General features: G+C 42.5%; 1 protein-coding gene across 5 annotated transcripts in view; it reads left to right on the top strand.

The window, feature by feature from the left end:
- The window catches only part of GPATCH2L (G-patch domain containing 2 like), a 58,125-nt gene that overhangs the window by 35,333 nt on the left and 6,393 nt on the right, over nt 1-16,399 (top strand). For all 5 annotated transcript variants that reach the window (XR_010731445.1, XM_066278052.1, XM_066278051.1 and 2 more), the window contains one exon: nt 11,932-12,026. Coding sequence is in view for 4 of the 5 variants with exons in the window: in XM_066278052.1 (XP_066134149.1) it covers nt 11,932-12,026 (95 nt within the window). In the remaining variant the exon portion in view is untranslated. The remainder of the gene's footprint in view (nt 1-11,931; nt 12,027-16,399) is intronic.

Below are 16,399 nucleotides of genomic sequence, written 5' to 3'. Positions count from 1 at the left end.
GGGTACAGAATTCACAAAGAAGTTATAATATTCTTTCATGGATACAATTAGAACTTCCACTATGGCCTATAACAAACTCTATACCATAAACTGTCAGACCTTCTGCTGGAGAAGTATTTAAATGGAAAAAGTTTTTTGACCCTGGTCTGTGGCTCAGTGGATAGAGTGTCAGCCTGGTGTATGGACGTCCTAGATTCAATTCCTGGTTGGGACACACGGGAGGAGTGACCCCCTGCTTCTCTCAGGGAGGTTTTCTTTGGAGGAAGTGGCGTTCAAGCTATCTTGGACGACATAAGATTTCAGTACATAGGAAAGCAGTCCTCAAGCTTTTTTGTCTTAATACCAAATAAAATAATGGCCATGTATGCTCTTGGGAAAGGCTGTAAGTAGCACCTATCGTGTCAGACGTGAAAGTGGATTATTAGCCTGCCTGCTTTTACCCTTGCTGCAGGAAGCTGTACTTGCTCAGTATCCATGCGTTCTCAGGTGTCCCATTGACTTTAAAGCCTCGTCCTGGCTGGAGTGGGTGCCAACTAGTTGTTTCTCTGTGCATCTCATGATCCACATGATTGTTGTCATTTTTTTGCTGGCAGTGGTTGTAGCTGGACCTGGAAATAGGAAGCCTCGGTGTGCTTCTGGTGCCCTCTGCTCTAGGGAAATAGTGTTTATTGCTGAAAGCAAGGTGAGAGCATGTGGGCAATTACAGTTCACAGCTTGTCCTTCTACACATCTTTCCTACGGTAGTGGATTCAAAGTGGGTTGCATATGTGAGGTTACTTGGAAAGGGGAAGAAAAATTTTAAACTTACATTTATTTATTTTCTTATCCTTTAATTATTTTGTTCTAAGTTGTACATATGTTAGTCTAGCAGTACTTGTTTTTGTTTCGTGTGTATGTATTAGGTATCTATGGCGTGTTTGCTCAAATACTGTACTCATGAGGTGCACACTCAGTAAAGTTTGGTGAACCACTGATCTGTGGGAATAGTCAGCACAAGTGACCTCTATGCAGTTTTTAGAAAATGTGGATGATGAACGAGACACTGAGCCCCTGGGGCCCCATCTCATTCCTTTGAAATAGTGGGGTCCCTGCCCGGCAAGGGAGCAGTAAAGAAGAAGCAGTCTGGTTTCAGTATGGCTGACAGATAAGCTTGGATTCAGCACTGGATGGTGGTTTTGTGAAGAGCGGACCATTTAACAACACCTGGCACCTAGGAAGGGCAGTGTTAAAGGGTGGTGGTGGTAGGGAAGAGGCCAGTGAAAGACTATTAAAACTGTTTCGAATGGAAATTTTATCTTTTTCTTGTTCCACTTTATAGTAGGAAACATTTCTTTCAACGCATCTGGACAGCTTTGGGAATTTCATACCCATCATTAGAACGACACGTGTGTATGTGTGTGTGTGTGTGTGTGTGTGTGTGTGTGTGGTGACTATGTTATCATTAGTGGTATAATTTTATTTTGCGAAGAGAGAAGTGTTTCCTGTTTTATCACAGCTTTCCCTGAGGAGGGTTGGTGTATTAATTTGCTGTATTGCCTCCTGGCTGTTCCCAGGCTGTTTTTCCTCTTCATCATGGAATTTTTAATGGCCCTAGTGCCTCTTGGGAAGCATGTGAGGAAGAGTTCCTCGGGGAGTGCTTTTCCTTTTTCACATGCCTATAATTACTCTCCTTAAGAGCACAAAGAGTTTAATAATCATGCCTGCACTGTGCATGTTTCCCTGTCAGGTTACTGAGCGAGGCTGCTTCCTGCCTGGGCACGGCCGGTTCTGCAGTCCTCCACACTCGACTGCGTCGGAGTGAGGGCCCCTTAACCACCTCCTCACTGCCAGAGCGTCACACAGCTCTGGTTCTCAGCGTGAGGCCTGCAGGCTGCTGGGGGCCAGGAGTGACCTCAAGGCACTCTCTTGTTTAGTGTTTCATCGCTATGAACAAAGAAATAATGGGACCATGACTTTAAACGATCATTTGGATATTTCATTTCAATATAGCCCAGATGACAGGTGCAGTAGATGGGAGAGGGGTCTTTGTGGTGTCTGTGCCACGTAATAGATTTGTGGGTTAAGAGCTTTTCAGAAATACCATTCTCGAAATACTTAAGTTTGGTGGTTTTCAACCCTGCTGCACTTTGAGATCACCTGAGAAACTTTAAAAACTGTATCCGTGCTGGGCCCCTCTTCCCAAGATTATGATTTAACTGGTCTGGGATGAGGCCCAGGCATTGGCACTGTTTTAAAGCTTCCAGGTAACTAATGTGCAGGCAGGTTAAGAACTATTGCTTGAAATGCATGTGGTTTTGGGACTGGTGCTTTGTAATTTGCTTAATGGGAAGTCTCATTTCATAAATGACATGAACTCTGCTTTGATAGCGTGAGCATAACTCCTTCTGGGAGGTAGGACACTGGACTTCTCTTGGCTTTGGAGAACTACTGTAGGTAAAAAGAGAGTGCTAGTTAGCTCTTAGCACAGTGCCCTGCATGTAGTGATGAACAGAGGGGTGGGGGGGGGGCTGGGTGGGTGTATGGATGGTTGGATAGTTGGCAGGGTGCAGGGATAGTTCTTACACAGCTGTTTTGGTTTGGTTGTTTTGGTTGTTAGTACTGGGGTGTTTTTATTAAAATAGTAAGCTTGGTATAGGTGTTAAGAATTGCTGCTGCTCAAACAGCAGATGGTGTGGTTGGTGTTCTGGTAGAGGCAGTGGTACTGCTGTCAGGGACACAGTCAGAGAATAGTAATAAGGAGCAAGTGCTGTAGGCCGGTGGTTTTCAACTGCAGGTCCGCCGGAAATTCCTTTGTTCAAATCAGGGGGGTTAACTCTTTCACGGACCAGCGGTTGAAACCACTGCTGTGGGCAGCTTTTCCCAAAATGAGAGATGTATTGATTATTCAGGATAGCTTTTCTTGCCATGATTGCCTTCAGAAACCATAACTAGAAGTTATCAATTGCCACATCGGGCATGATGCACAGGCCACCAGCTGTAGAATTTGAACGTCTCATGGCAGCTTTGAGTTTTCGCCAACTTCCCTGACCTCTCTTTTGGGTAGTGATTTGGTAATATATCACCATTTACATTTATTTCTTCTTGAAGTTCTTAATCTCATATTAGTGGACATTAGACCTAGGTAAGAATCTTGGCTTTACCTGGGCAAATGATTTAACCTCCCCATACCTCGATTTTCTCATCTTTAAAATGGAAATATTAATATTTAATTGGCTAATGGTGATCAAAATAAAATAATATATTTGAATATTTCATATACCAGTAGCTAATGTTTTTGTTATATAGTTTCTGCCCTACCTTTATAACCTCTGAATTGGCGTCTAGAGCTCTTGGCTAATGGCATGTAGTACAGATTCTTGAGTTGCTTAAATGGCCTCAAATGGACTATAAGAGGAGGCATTAGGCCCTGGCCAATTGGCTCAGTGGTAGAGCGTCGTCCTGGCATGCGGAAGTCCTGGGTTCGATTCCCGGCCAGGGCACACAGGAGAAGCGCCCATCTGCTTCTCCACCCCTCCCCTTCTCCTTCCTCTCTGTCTCTCTCTTCCCCTCCCGCAGCCAAGGCTCCATTGGAGCAAAGTTGGCCCGGGCGCTGGGGATGGCTCTATGGCCTCTGCCTCAGGCGCTAGAGTGGCTCTGGTTGCAACAGACCGATGTCCCGGATGGGCAGAGCATCGCCCCCTGGTGGGCATGCTGGGTGGATCCCGGTCAGGCGCATGTGGGAGTCTGTCTGATTGCCTCCGTTTCCGGCTTCAGAAAGATACAAAAAAAAAAAAAAAAAAAAAAAAAAGGAGGCATTTGGACAGTGTTTGGGTAAAAAAGAGAGAACTCTTCCTGCTCATGAGAGATTTGTGATATGATAGGCCGTGCTCATTGTAATTCATTTTATCTGTTCACAAACGTTATGATCTGCATATCAGAGTTGCTTGCCCAGCTGGCTGTGCCACTTGACTAGGAGTTTCAAAGAGCAAGAAGAAGACTCAATTCATGCTATTAATTTTGACCTTTGGAGCCACAGTAAACAGCCTCAGGGTCTTGGGGAAGGAACCTTTTGTTAATCCGGTGTCTGGGGGGTGTCTGTTGGGGGTGCTGTGATGGCAGCAGCCCCTGCGTGCCTCTGGACTGCCTGGTTTTGCCCATGTGTGAGGAGGTGTCTCTGCTGTCGTCTCGTCCACAAAGCTGCCGGTTCTACTGGAACTCCCCGTTATGCAGCACACAGCTCTTGACTCTTTTGTCCTCTCTTGGAGGGTCCTGTTATGGCAGCTTTCAGCCAGCTGGCATCTTACTGTCCCAATAGGTGATGAAAGCATTTTCTCTCAGTGTTGCCATTGTGTATACCCATCTTTCCAACCGATGGGAAGCTGTTCTCCCGTGGGTGGCGTGAAACAGCTTCATGGTATGTCAACCTTGGCTCAGCCAAGGGAAGTAGATTACAGAGTTTTCAGGTGCTAGTGAGCCATTTGTCACAGACTACTGAGGCCTAGTTTTGAGTGGAAACACTGGTGGATTGCCAGATCTCTTCCTGTGTCCTACAGTTGTGAAGTGGTTTTCTCTCCCTAGCTGCTGCTAGTGTCAGAGGCCTGGATCCTTTCCTGTGTGCAGGTCTGGGAAAACAGTTCCCTTCCTGGGTGTTTAATCAACGCCAGTTAACCCAGAAGATAAAATCATGTGTGAGGAAAGGGATGACTCTTCTTCCCTAGATTTAATTGTTCATGCTCAGCTTACCATAGCACTTTGCTTATTCCTTCATGACATTTCAGTGTCTGGTCTGTTTTTTTGTTTGTTTTTTACAGAGAGAGAGTCAGAGAGAGGGATAGATAGGGACAGACAGACAGGAATGGAGAGAGATGAGAAGCATCAATCATCAGTTTTTTGTTGTGACACCTTAGTTCATTGATTGCTTTCTCATATGTGTCTTGACTGTGGGCCTTCAGCAGACCGAGTGACCCCTTGCTCAAGCCAGCGACCTTGGTCCAAGCTGGTGAGCTTTGCTCAAACCATATGAGCCTGCGCTCAAGCTGGTGACCTCGGGGTCTCGAACCTGGGTCCTACGCATCCCGGTCTGACGCTCTATCCACTGCGCCACCACCTGGTTAGGCTGGTCTGTTCTAAATGCACCGGCTTCCCTCCTGGTGTTGTGAGTGCAGTGGCAGGCCCCGGGCTCGGCTACTTTTGTGTGCCCATTCCACACCCAGCATAGTGCTTTACATGGGGTCGGCCTTTATCCATTGTTGTTAAAAATAATTGAGGTGAAAAGATCAGTAATTAAGGAGAATAATTATAATATATAATATATATGACTTTTGGTCCTTAGGAATATCAGTCATTCTCTCTTGATGTTACTAATATGTAGGTGTTTAAGGAAAAGTATAGCATATAAATACCATTTCACAATAAATTTTATGAGAAGAAATGAACTTTCCATTGGGTTTTAAAAATGAGTGAATTTTGAAGGTGAACAGTTCCTTAAATTAGTTTGCCACTGGCACATAAAGACTATTTTCTCTCCTTAGGAGTGACTCGACACATCTTTGTTCTAAATCTAAAGCACTCACTTCAGTTATTTTTTGCCAACATTGGTTCTATTAAACATGCATGTTTTTCTCAAAGTAGTTTTTTCCCCTAAAAGAACATTCCTGCCCCTGGGACATAGTGATCTGCCCAGTTTCCTAAGTAACACTGCAGTTTTAACAGCTCACCTGATCCTTCAGTTACCTGCAGTACAAATTAAAATAGAAATGTTGTGTTTATGCGTGAAGATACAGAATGCTCTCTCAATTAGTTGTTAATCTCCAGCATTCACCTTCACACTTACCACATGAATTTAGTGACTTTTCCTGAAGTAAGAATTTTTAAAGAGTGTATTTGTTGCTTTAATGCTCATTCCCCCATAAATTCTTTGGGCAAATGCTGCTGAGTGTGGTGCTCCAAGGGGGTGGGGGTGGGCAGTACTGCCCTGGCCTCCTGCTGTGGCAGAGTCATGCTGAGGATGCTGAGGCCCCCCTGAGCCAGACAAAGCCTGGCCTGTCTCTCTGCAGGTCCATTGTTTATATCCTGGGAAACAGTATTTTTGTCTAAATTTATATTCATTTTAATCATTCTGTTACTCTTTAAGTTAAATAGTTAGATCTGTTTTATTGACTAGCTTATTAGCTTTGGAAATTTGGTATATTTGTTTTTAACTCAGTAATTTTCACAATAGGTAGAAGCTTATCAATATTACTTGAGGAAAAATTTCAAAATAAACATATGACTGATTCTTCTCCCACCCCAGCATGGTGGGGGATGTGTATTTTACAACATTCTGATAACATTTGCCACTTCAGTTGAGAAGGAAGTTTTAATAACTTGGTAGAGATTTTAGCTTAACTTATACTTAGCCTTTTTTGCCCCGACATAATTGAGAGGAACCCTCTCCCACGTACAGTAGTGCATCATTTGCGACACAAAAGCAGCTGTACACTGCTCTTGAAAAAAGAATTTTTAAAAATCTAGCTAAATCTTCTACCCTTTCAACCTATAGGGAGGAGACTGTGTTGAGGGGGGGGGGCTCAGACTCTTTTCCCCTGTCCTTTGTGCTGTTTCCCTGGTTCCTTGTCCTTTTCCGTTTATATCTTGTAAGTAGACAGTGATACTGTCAGAGTAAAATAAAACAAATTAGAGAAGTAACACATTAAAAAGGAAAGAAGCAAAGATGGTTAAACATACCGAAATGAAGAGAGTAGGTCAATCTCCTTAATTTTCCTTCCCTTCCTTAACTCTGTGTCTCCAATTGACTGGTATGCAGTTATTTTAGGATAAACAGAAGTTGGAACCACCTCTTGAATTGGAAGCTGAGGCTGCAGCAGTGGCTTGCTGCCATGCTCGGGTTCCAGCCCCACGCGGGTTATTTCTTGCTCCTGAACAGGGCTGTCCTCATCTTCTGCATGTGCTGCAGCATGGCGGGTCCCATTTCCTGTCTCCTTTAAACCCGCCGGCTCCAGACACCCGCTTCCTCTTTGCTTCCCCCAGGCTTGTTCTGGGTTCGCTTCCTTTGTCCTCTAAGGTTCTTCCCAAGCAAATGGAGCCCTCACAGGAAAGAAATGGATTTCCTCAAGCTATAAACTCTACCATTGCTAGTGTTTACTTAGAACTCCAAACAAGGACTATGTCTTACTGGCCTTCTCTAACAATTTGATTGTTTCTCTTCCTCCCTTTCTAGATTTTTTCTAGGAAAACAGATACACATAGAGATAAATATTCCTTCTGTACTCTTCCCTAAGGTGTGATGTTATTCTACCTCTATGAAATAGTTCTCCAACCTGGAAATGGTCTTAAGAGAAATTTTTTAAGAAGAAAGAAGCATTAAGTGGAGTTTTAAAAATGAACATGACTTTTCTTTATCCTTGCCTCAGTTTCTCTGTAATTCAGATTCTGTAACTGAAAAAGCTGTGCCCTAGAGATAGGACTAGGCCACATGTCCATGCATTGGTATTCAACCGTTTTACACTTGGGGACTGGTGAAAATAGAATTATTTTGGGAACCGCCAAGGCAGAAATCACCCTGTGCACAAGCAGATTTGACTAAGATCATTGGGTCTGTAATCTTCATATGACACTAGGTGGCTAACTCTTTCACAGGCCGGCAAAAAATTCTGGCAGACCCATTCGCGGACCGGTGGTTGAAAAGCACTGCATTAGGGAAGAGAGTGTTTTGTTCACCATCTCACCCCAGTGCCCACTAAAAACTCAATGAGTGATGGAAGAGGCAAAAGACCTGCTGAGTGGAAGGGAAATAGTTCACACAACAATACATACTTTTACAACAAAAAAAGGTTATTACCGTAAGTTTTGTTACTTGGTTTCCTTGGAAAGCCTTCAGTTCTTTCCAAAATTATAAACAGAGATTTATAAAATTGGAAGGATTTAGAATGTTCAGAGTAACGATGAGGAGTAGGAATGAGGTGGTAGAAGTAGAACATTCACTGCAGAGAAGTCACAGGCTGCAGGCTTAGCAATTTGGGGCATTTAATGTAGGGACAGGTTAACCTGAAGCCCGTGACATCATTGTGCAGGGAAGAGTCGGGATCCTAGAACCAGCATCGTTAGGACCACCTGAACCTCTGATTCACTGCAGTCCCCTAAGGACGTTGCAAAGTAAGTGCAGTCTAATGATGTGTGTAGAGTAGTAGGTAAGTAATACTTATTTCATTTTACTAAAATAGGTATTTTTAAAAATCACTATATATATATTTTTCTCCTTTTAAAAGTGAGAAGAGGGAGGCAGAGACAGACTCCCACATGTGCCTGACCAGGATCCACCCGGCATGCCCACTAGGGGGCGATGCTTAGCCCGTCTGGGGCGTTGCTCCACTGCAATTGGAGCCATTCTAGCGCCTGAGGCAGAGGCCATGGAGCCACCCTCAGTGCCTGGGCCAACTTTGATCTGCAGGAGGGAAAGAGAGAGATAGAGAGAAAGGGGACGGGGATGGGTAGAGAAGCAGATGAGCGCTTCTCTTGTGTGCCCTGGCTGGGAATCGAACCTGGGACTTCCACATGCCAGGCCAACGCTCCACCACTGGGCTAACTGGCCAGGGCTTTTTCTATTTAAAATGATTAAAAACTTAAACATTGGTACATAAATGGTTTCATCTTTTTACTCCAAAATGTATCATTCCTTGAAAATGTGATATAAGTGATACTGACTAGGTCCAAAAGGAGTGATATAATAGGTGCCCTTACTGACATACTGTATATCAAAACATGCAAAGCTGTAAGAATGATGGATGCTGTGTAAATAAAAGGCACTATTTATTTAGTTCAGCCCAAGTTGATACTTTTGAGAATCAGCATCTTAAAGCTTTCAAATACTTTCCTTAGGCTTTTCATTTTGCATCTGTTTCCTAAAACAGCATTTTATAAATATTGATCTTGAAGAGGCAGTGTTTTTTAATTAATTAAAGGACAATGTACATGTAGAGAAGTTTTAAAGAAATACGTATTTGATGAGTTTGAAACATCCAGAAACAGACCATTGCTACTATAGAAAGAACCCCAGAAGCTCCTACTCCTTGTCCTCTTTCCCTACACCTCACAGTTCAAAGGTAACCACGTCCTGATGTCTAATAACATATTTTAATTTGAAGAAATGGTGTTAACATTAAGTAGTTTTGGAGAGTCCCTTAATGAGCTTGTGGTAAAGAAGAGCATGGATATAAGCTGTTAGGCTTTGTTTGACTTGTTTCTCTTTCCGAAGAAGGAGGATTGAATTAGAACAAAGTGCTTGGACAGTTTGTGTTTGGATTTGAATCGACTCAAGTACCTTGTTGTAGAAAAGATGGAACTCTATTCTGTACATTTCTCTGCTTTGAGGAGAAACAAAATTTTGTAATGTCAGTTTCTTTTATGGCCTGTGTCCAGCTTCAAAGGGAATTTAGACTAAAGGCCTGTTTGCTTTTGACATTCTGTCATCTTTCTTTTTTTTTTCTTTTGTTGTATATTTTTGAAGTGAGAAGAGGGGAGGCAGACAGACAGATTCCTGCACGCACCTGACCAGATCCACCGGCATGCCCACTAGGGGGTGATGCTCGGCCCCTCTTGGGCGATGCTCCGCTGCTACTGGAGCCATTCTAGTGCCTGAGGCAGAGGCCACAGAGCCATCCTCAGCGCCTGGGCCAACTTTGCTCCAATGGAGCCTTGGCTGCGGGAGAGGAGGAGAGAGATAGGGAGAAAGGAGAGAAGGGAGGGTGGAGAAGCAGATGGATGCTTCTACTATGTGCCCTGACCAGGAATCAAACCTGGGGCTCCCATACGCCAGGCTGACACTCTACCGCTGAGCCAACTGGCCAGGGCCTGTCTTTCTTATTGTTAAGTCAGTGTCCTTATTTACAGTTATCCCCAGGACTTATGTAAGGTATGAAAAATGTTTCCCTTCTTTACACACTTCTATTTACATTTTACATTGGAATTTTGGAATTAACTGTTATGGGTTACTTAAAGTTAACTTTTTTTCCATACAGAAGAGAGTGGTCAATAAAAGGTGATTTGGATGGATTTTTCCAAACCACACCACAGGCTTTATACTATAAATCTTTGCCTATTTTAGTGTTCTTTGCATTCTAAAAAATCTTATGATTTCAGTCAAATTGTTATCTTTCCTTGTTTATGAATTGAATGGTCTCTTAAGCTTTTGTTTAAAAAAGAAAAGAACACGAGAGAGAGAGGATGAGGGAACATGCGTGAGCACTTTTAAACTGTGTAAGTTGCCAGAGTGGGGACCCCATAGGAAAATTGGTCCATTCAATCATTGTCTTGTTGCCTTGCAAACTCGGTTCTCTTAGATTTGATTGAGATTACACTTTAAGACTACTATAGGAGACTTGGTCCCCAGCTAGGACTTCCAATTGGGAGTTCATCTGGTATATTTTTACTGGATTCCTTTTTATCTATTATATATTCTGACTGTTTCTTGAAGATTGTGATAAAATACACATAACAAAATTTACCATTTTAATAATTTTAAGTGTACAGTTGACTATTTGGTTTTTAGAACTTTTATTCATTTATATCAGGTCTAGTCAACAGATTTTTAAAATTGAAAAATTTTTTTATTGAATTTATTGGGGTAGCATTGGTTAATAAATTATACAGGTTTCAAGTGTACAGTGACACATTATCTGTATATTGACGTGGAGGGAGACTTGACTAGAAGTCTCATCTGTCCCCCCTCTACCCTCCTATGTGGATCAGCTGTGTGCCTTCTGCTGAGGTTGGTAGATCATTGGAAAATTTTGAAAGAAATATAAATATGGCCCCTGTTCTCAAGAAGATTAAGCCTCATTAGGGAAACAAGATATATGTGCAGCAGTTAAATAATAATTCATGTAGATACGGCCTTGAATATTCAAGGAAAGCTTTGTGTAAAGGTTCTTAATCGTGGTGGTTTGAGAGGAAGGGGAAGTGGGACCTAAAATAGCAGGTAGCATACCAGCTAGTTCAGTGTTAAGCCTATTGTCTTTCTTAGTATCTTGTGTTTTCCTAGTGTTGAAGCTCCCATGGTATTTTTTTTAAATAAACTGAACTTTCAGAAAAGGGGATATCTTATTAGCACATAATTTATATATTTTTAAAAATCATAGAAACTTGCTTTGCAGACTCTATTAAAAACTCAAATGTATAGTGATAGAAGGGTTAAACTTCCTATTAAAATTTTATGCAGGGCCCTGGCCGGTTGGCTCAGCGGTAGAGCGTCGGCCTAGCGTGCGGAGGACCCGGGTTCGATTCCCGGCCAGGGCACACAGGAGAAGCGCCCATTTGCTTCTCCACCCCTCAAGATGGCCTGGGCGCTGGGGATGGCTCTGTGGCCTCTTCCTCAGGCGCTAGAGTGGCTCTGGTCGCAACATGGCGACGCCCAGGATGGGCAGAGCATCGCCCCCTGGTGGGCAGAGCGTCGCCCCTGGTGGGCGTGCCGGGTGGATCCCGGTCGGGCGCATGCGGGCGTCTGTCTGACTGTCTCTCCCTGTTTCCAGCTTCAGGAAAAAAAAAAAAAAAAAAATTTATGCAAATGTCTGTGTTCATGCAGCATTAAACTTTTCAATATACATATTACCACTCGGGAGTAGGTATTTCATTAGTGAATTTAGAACAGTTGAGGTTATAGTTTTTATGAAAAATGCGTAAAAATCAGCGTGTAATGAAACATATTTACTGAAATTAATCTTGAATATCTGCTATTTTGCTAATCAGGTAAAAAGTTTAGAATGGGTATATTTTGTGAGTAAAGAACGAGCTATTAATTGTGAGTAATTTTGTACTGACACGTGATGGTGAAAGGTGATGCTGATTTTGTTAGTAAAATGTCTGTGATGGGTCAAGGATTTTATCTGGGCTGAACATAATGTCAAAAACAATGAGAATTACAAAGTGAAAACGTTTTTTCTTTTGTTACCTCTGTAGACAGGCAAACGCACACTTGGGCCCCCCCTGTTCACGTGACATCAAGAGGAAGCGGAAACCCGTGGCTGCAGCCTCTCTGTCCAGTCCAGACGCAGGTAACACCTGTCGTGACTCACTGAGCACCTGCTGGGCGCCAGGCCCTAAATTACGTGTTTACATACCTTTTCATCTAACTTTTAGATTAAGGCAGGCCATTTTAGTCCCATTTTACATGGGAAAAATGAGAATATGAGAAGTCATTTCCCAAGGTCACACATATTTTAAGAATTTGAACCTAGTTCTGTTTGACCCTGAAGTCTGTGTTTTTCGCTGTGCCACGTGGCTTTTTTGAGTTTGAATCTCTGTATTTCCCTAACAACAATCTTTAGTCATCTGTGGTTTTGTTCTAGCACAGATAGGAAATTAGGGCTTGTGTTAATGAAAATCCCATTAGGGTGGCAGTTTCATCAGTAGCCAAGGAGCCACGTGGGTTTATTTACTTTTTCATTTAGTACACAGTACAATGCATTCTCACTGTTTTTATGTATTGTAGAGTGCTAATATTTTACCAGTCTTGACATTTCTAATAAAAAAAACTATTTTTCAAGTTAAAACCTTTTCATTTTCTGAACAAATGGGGATTACATAAGTATATACTTATGTCAAGATTCACTGAACTACATACATATTTATGATGTGTATGCACTTAACTATATGTATGTTATCCTTAAATAAAAACACAGGGGCATAGTTATTTATATGTATCAGTAAGACTGTTGGATGTCTACAGATTTTTTCCTTTGGAGTTAAGAGAAGATAGTTAAATGTAGTTAGTAATTATAGGAAATCCTTTATGTTATTTCTATATAATTTAGGGTGAATTGCTCTGGATAAAAAGATCATATTTGGTTGTAGGACCTATTCGAAATAACTACAGTTCTTTTCCCCCCCTACTTTTTATTATGTAAGGTTCAGGTATACAACATTATAATTAGACATCTGTATACAGTACAAAGTGTTCACCCCCAAAAGTATTGTTATTATCTATCACCATACAGATGGCTTCCCTACCCCCTTTTACCCACCCCCCAAACCCTTTCTCTGGTAACCATGTATCTCCTAGTTACTGTCTTGATAGTGAATTCACTCTGTGGAATTTGAGTAGCATAGATTATTTTCTTCAGAAAACACTGTATATTATAATAAAATACTGTGTGTTGATATGTATTATATGTAGATTAGAGCAATTGATGGTTGAGTTGAGAGTAGATTCTGCGGAGAGGTAACTCTTTCCCCTATCTTACCTCAGTAAGTTTCAGCTTGCTCTGAAATTGACCTCCTTAGCTTCTGTTTGAGAAGACTGCTTGATAATGGCTCAGACTGAGATCCTCATGATAATGGCCATGCCCTGAGCTAAACCCTTTGCATACATTATTTCACTTAATCTTTGCAACAACTTTATAAGGTAGATGCTGTTTTTATTCCCAATACGCACGCGATATTTGAGGCTTAGAGAGGTTCATCACTTCTCCAAGGTCACATGGTTGGGAAGTGCAGGGCCAAGGTCAGACCGGGTTTCCTGTGGCTGGAGTGCCAGCTGCACTCCCACAGACTGCAGGTGCGCTGTCTTACAGAGCAGAGGACGGATTGCTCTGTGCTGTGACTCCGCCCCAGAACCCAGACTGCCATCCAGTCTGTGGTTCTGGAAACATTACAACACAGGCTGCCCTTTTCTCTCTACTATCTAGCTTCTGCTTTTTGTTTTTAATTGTTTATAAGAGAAGAGCTATTGAGAAGAGTTTAAAATCTTTATTTCATATTCAAATTGGGAAATGTAGTGGGAGGTTTAAACAAGACTTGAGCATTAAACACTTCCCGGACTGATCTGAACTCCTCCCCACACTTGTTGACTGAGGCTTGCTTCCCTGAATGTTTCTTTTTTTCCCCTTCACAACCTGAGTGCCCCACGGAGGTGAAGGACATAGCCCGAGCCTGCGCCATCAGTCAGTAGAACAAATGGGCTTGCTCTGCCTAACATTGGGCCATCTCGGATTCCACCTCTTTTATAGAAATGACTGATGAAGAGGGGTGCGTTCCGCTTTGCCGCCGTATTAATCCACATCAGGGGCCAGCTCCTGGCACTAAATCACGCTCCTGCATACATCTGTTATCGGATTCCTCACCAGTGTGATGAACACGACTGCAGATAGAGGCTTCCTTGTGTCATTCTTTATAGGATTTTCCTAAAAGAATAAATAGCTCAGATCTCTGCCAACACTCTCCCCTGTCACTGTGATGAATTCAGCTTCTTTCTTAAACATGCAGCCACAAATCTTTTCCCTTTTCCCCTCCCCCACTGGTGGAGTATTTTGCTTTGGAATTGACTGAATTTAAAGATATTTAATAAGGCTAGAGAGGTAAAGAGCAGAAAGGAGTAGCATGCCTTGTCTTTTTCACTGATATTAACAAAAGGCTCAGGAAAAGGATCTTTCCATACGGTCAGGTCATTGAGTAGATCCTTTTTGGAAGTGTAGCACCTTTAATTTCTTGTTTTTATGTCCACTGCTCTTCTTGTTATGGCTTTATACACACAGGTGTGTGGTGCACAGAGCCACTGTGGATCTGAGTGAGTAGCCATGTCACTCTGCTCCTAATACCTGACATACCAGAACAGGGAGCCCGGCAAGGTATGACCCTAGGCCGAAGTGGATTTGCTGTGTATGCTTTGAAAGAGTGTAACTGGAAAAGAAAAAATGGGTTATTTTCCCAAAATTTGAGATTAAGTAGCTATAAAAACCAAAAGGCACTCAGGCAAAACCCAGATTTCATTTCCTTGAGATGGTTTTCTTCATCAGAATGGCAGAGCAGAGCATGTGTGAAAGAGAAAAAGGGAGAGAGAGAGAGGAAGCATCAACTTATAGTTGTGGCACTTTAGGTGTTCTTTGATTACTTCTTATATACGACGAGGGCGGAGAGGGCTCTAGTTGAGCCAGTGACCCCTTGCTCAATCCAGTGACCCCTTGCTCAAGCCAGCCACCCCACGCTCAAGTTGGTAACCTCAGAGTTTCAAACCAGGCACCTCGGCGTTCCAGGATGAGCTCTATATACTGCACCACCACTGATTAGGCTAGTTTTGAATGTGTTTGAACCTTGCATTAATGGAATGTCATATTTTATAAGTTACAGGTATTATCCAGTTTTGTTCTTGAGATTCATTCATGTTTCATCCTGCCAAGTCTATTTTTTTTTTACTGTTTGAATATGATGAATATACCAAAATTAAACATTCCTGATGGACATTTGGATTGTATCCCATTTTATGCTATTGTGAAAAATGCTGCGTTGTTCTGTGGGAGAGCACGTGCAATAGTTTTTTCTGGGTCACTTCACACTTTAAGGATGGCTGTATCCCAAAACAGGAAATAGCCAAGTGTTGGGAAGGATGTGAAGAAATCAGAACCTTTGCACATTGCTGGTGGGAATGTAAAATAGCGCAGTCACTGTGGAAAGCAATGTGGCAGTTTCTCAAAAATCTGAACATAACTTTTTCAGCTGGAATCACCATCTTCCAATAATTTTCCAAAATGACCACACAAAGGGAAAGAGGAGAGGCCCCCGCTATGTGTTCTCTAGGCCTTTTAGAAAACATGGAGCTGCTCCTCTGGCCACATGCATGCAAATCTACAAGAACGGTGATATTGTAGACCTCAGGGACTGGGCACTGTTCAAAAAGGAATGCCCCACAAATGTTACCATGGCAAAACTGAAGTGTCTACAATGTCCCCAGCCTGCGGTGGGCATTGTGGTAAACAAACTAGGTGAGGGCGAGATTCTTGCCACGAGAATTAATGTACGTCTTGAACATACTAAGCACTCTAAGAGCTGAGATGGCTTCCTGAATCGTCTGAAGGAAAATGATCAGAGAAAGAGAAGGAAGCCAGAGAGAAGGTACCTGGGTTCACCTGAAACGCCAACCTGCTCCGCGCAGAGAGGCACCCTCTGCGAGAAGTGATGGAGAGGGGTCCGAGCTGCTGGAGCTTAGGCCCTAGGAATTCATGGCATGATAAGTTGTAAAAATAAACTAAAATAAAATGAAAAGATCTCCATACTGTTAAAAAAATCTAAACATAAAACTACTGTATGATCCAGCAGTTTTCCTTCTGGGCATATGAAAGAATTGAAAGCAGAGACTCAGACAGGTGTTTGCACCCATGATCTAGCAGCAGCGTTCACAAAGCCAAAAGATAGAAACAGTTCACCTGCTCCTTGCTGGATGAAAGGATAAGCAAAATGTGGAATGTACTATATACTAGGGAATGTGGTTCACCCGAGCGCCTGCATGATTCCGAGTGAAATTCTGATACATGCTGCAGCATGGAGGAAGACATTCTGCTAAGTGAAATAAGCCAGACACAAAAGGACAGATAGTATGTGATCCAGTGTATGAGGTACCTGGAATAGTCAAATTTATGGGAAAAGAAAGTAGAAT

The sequence above is a fragment of the Saccopteryx bilineata genome, chromosome 4 (assembly GCF_036850765.1).
Source record: "Saccopteryx bilineata isolate mSacBil1 chromosome 4, mSacBil1_pri_phased_curated, whole genome shotgun sequence".
Taxonomy (NCBI): domain Eukaryota; kingdom Metazoa; phylum Chordata; class Mammalia; order Chiroptera; family Emballonuridae; genus Saccopteryx; species Saccopteryx bilineata.
The sequence above is the reverse complement of the archived record's forward strand: the minus strand, read 5'-3'. Positions and strand labels throughout refer to the sequence as shown.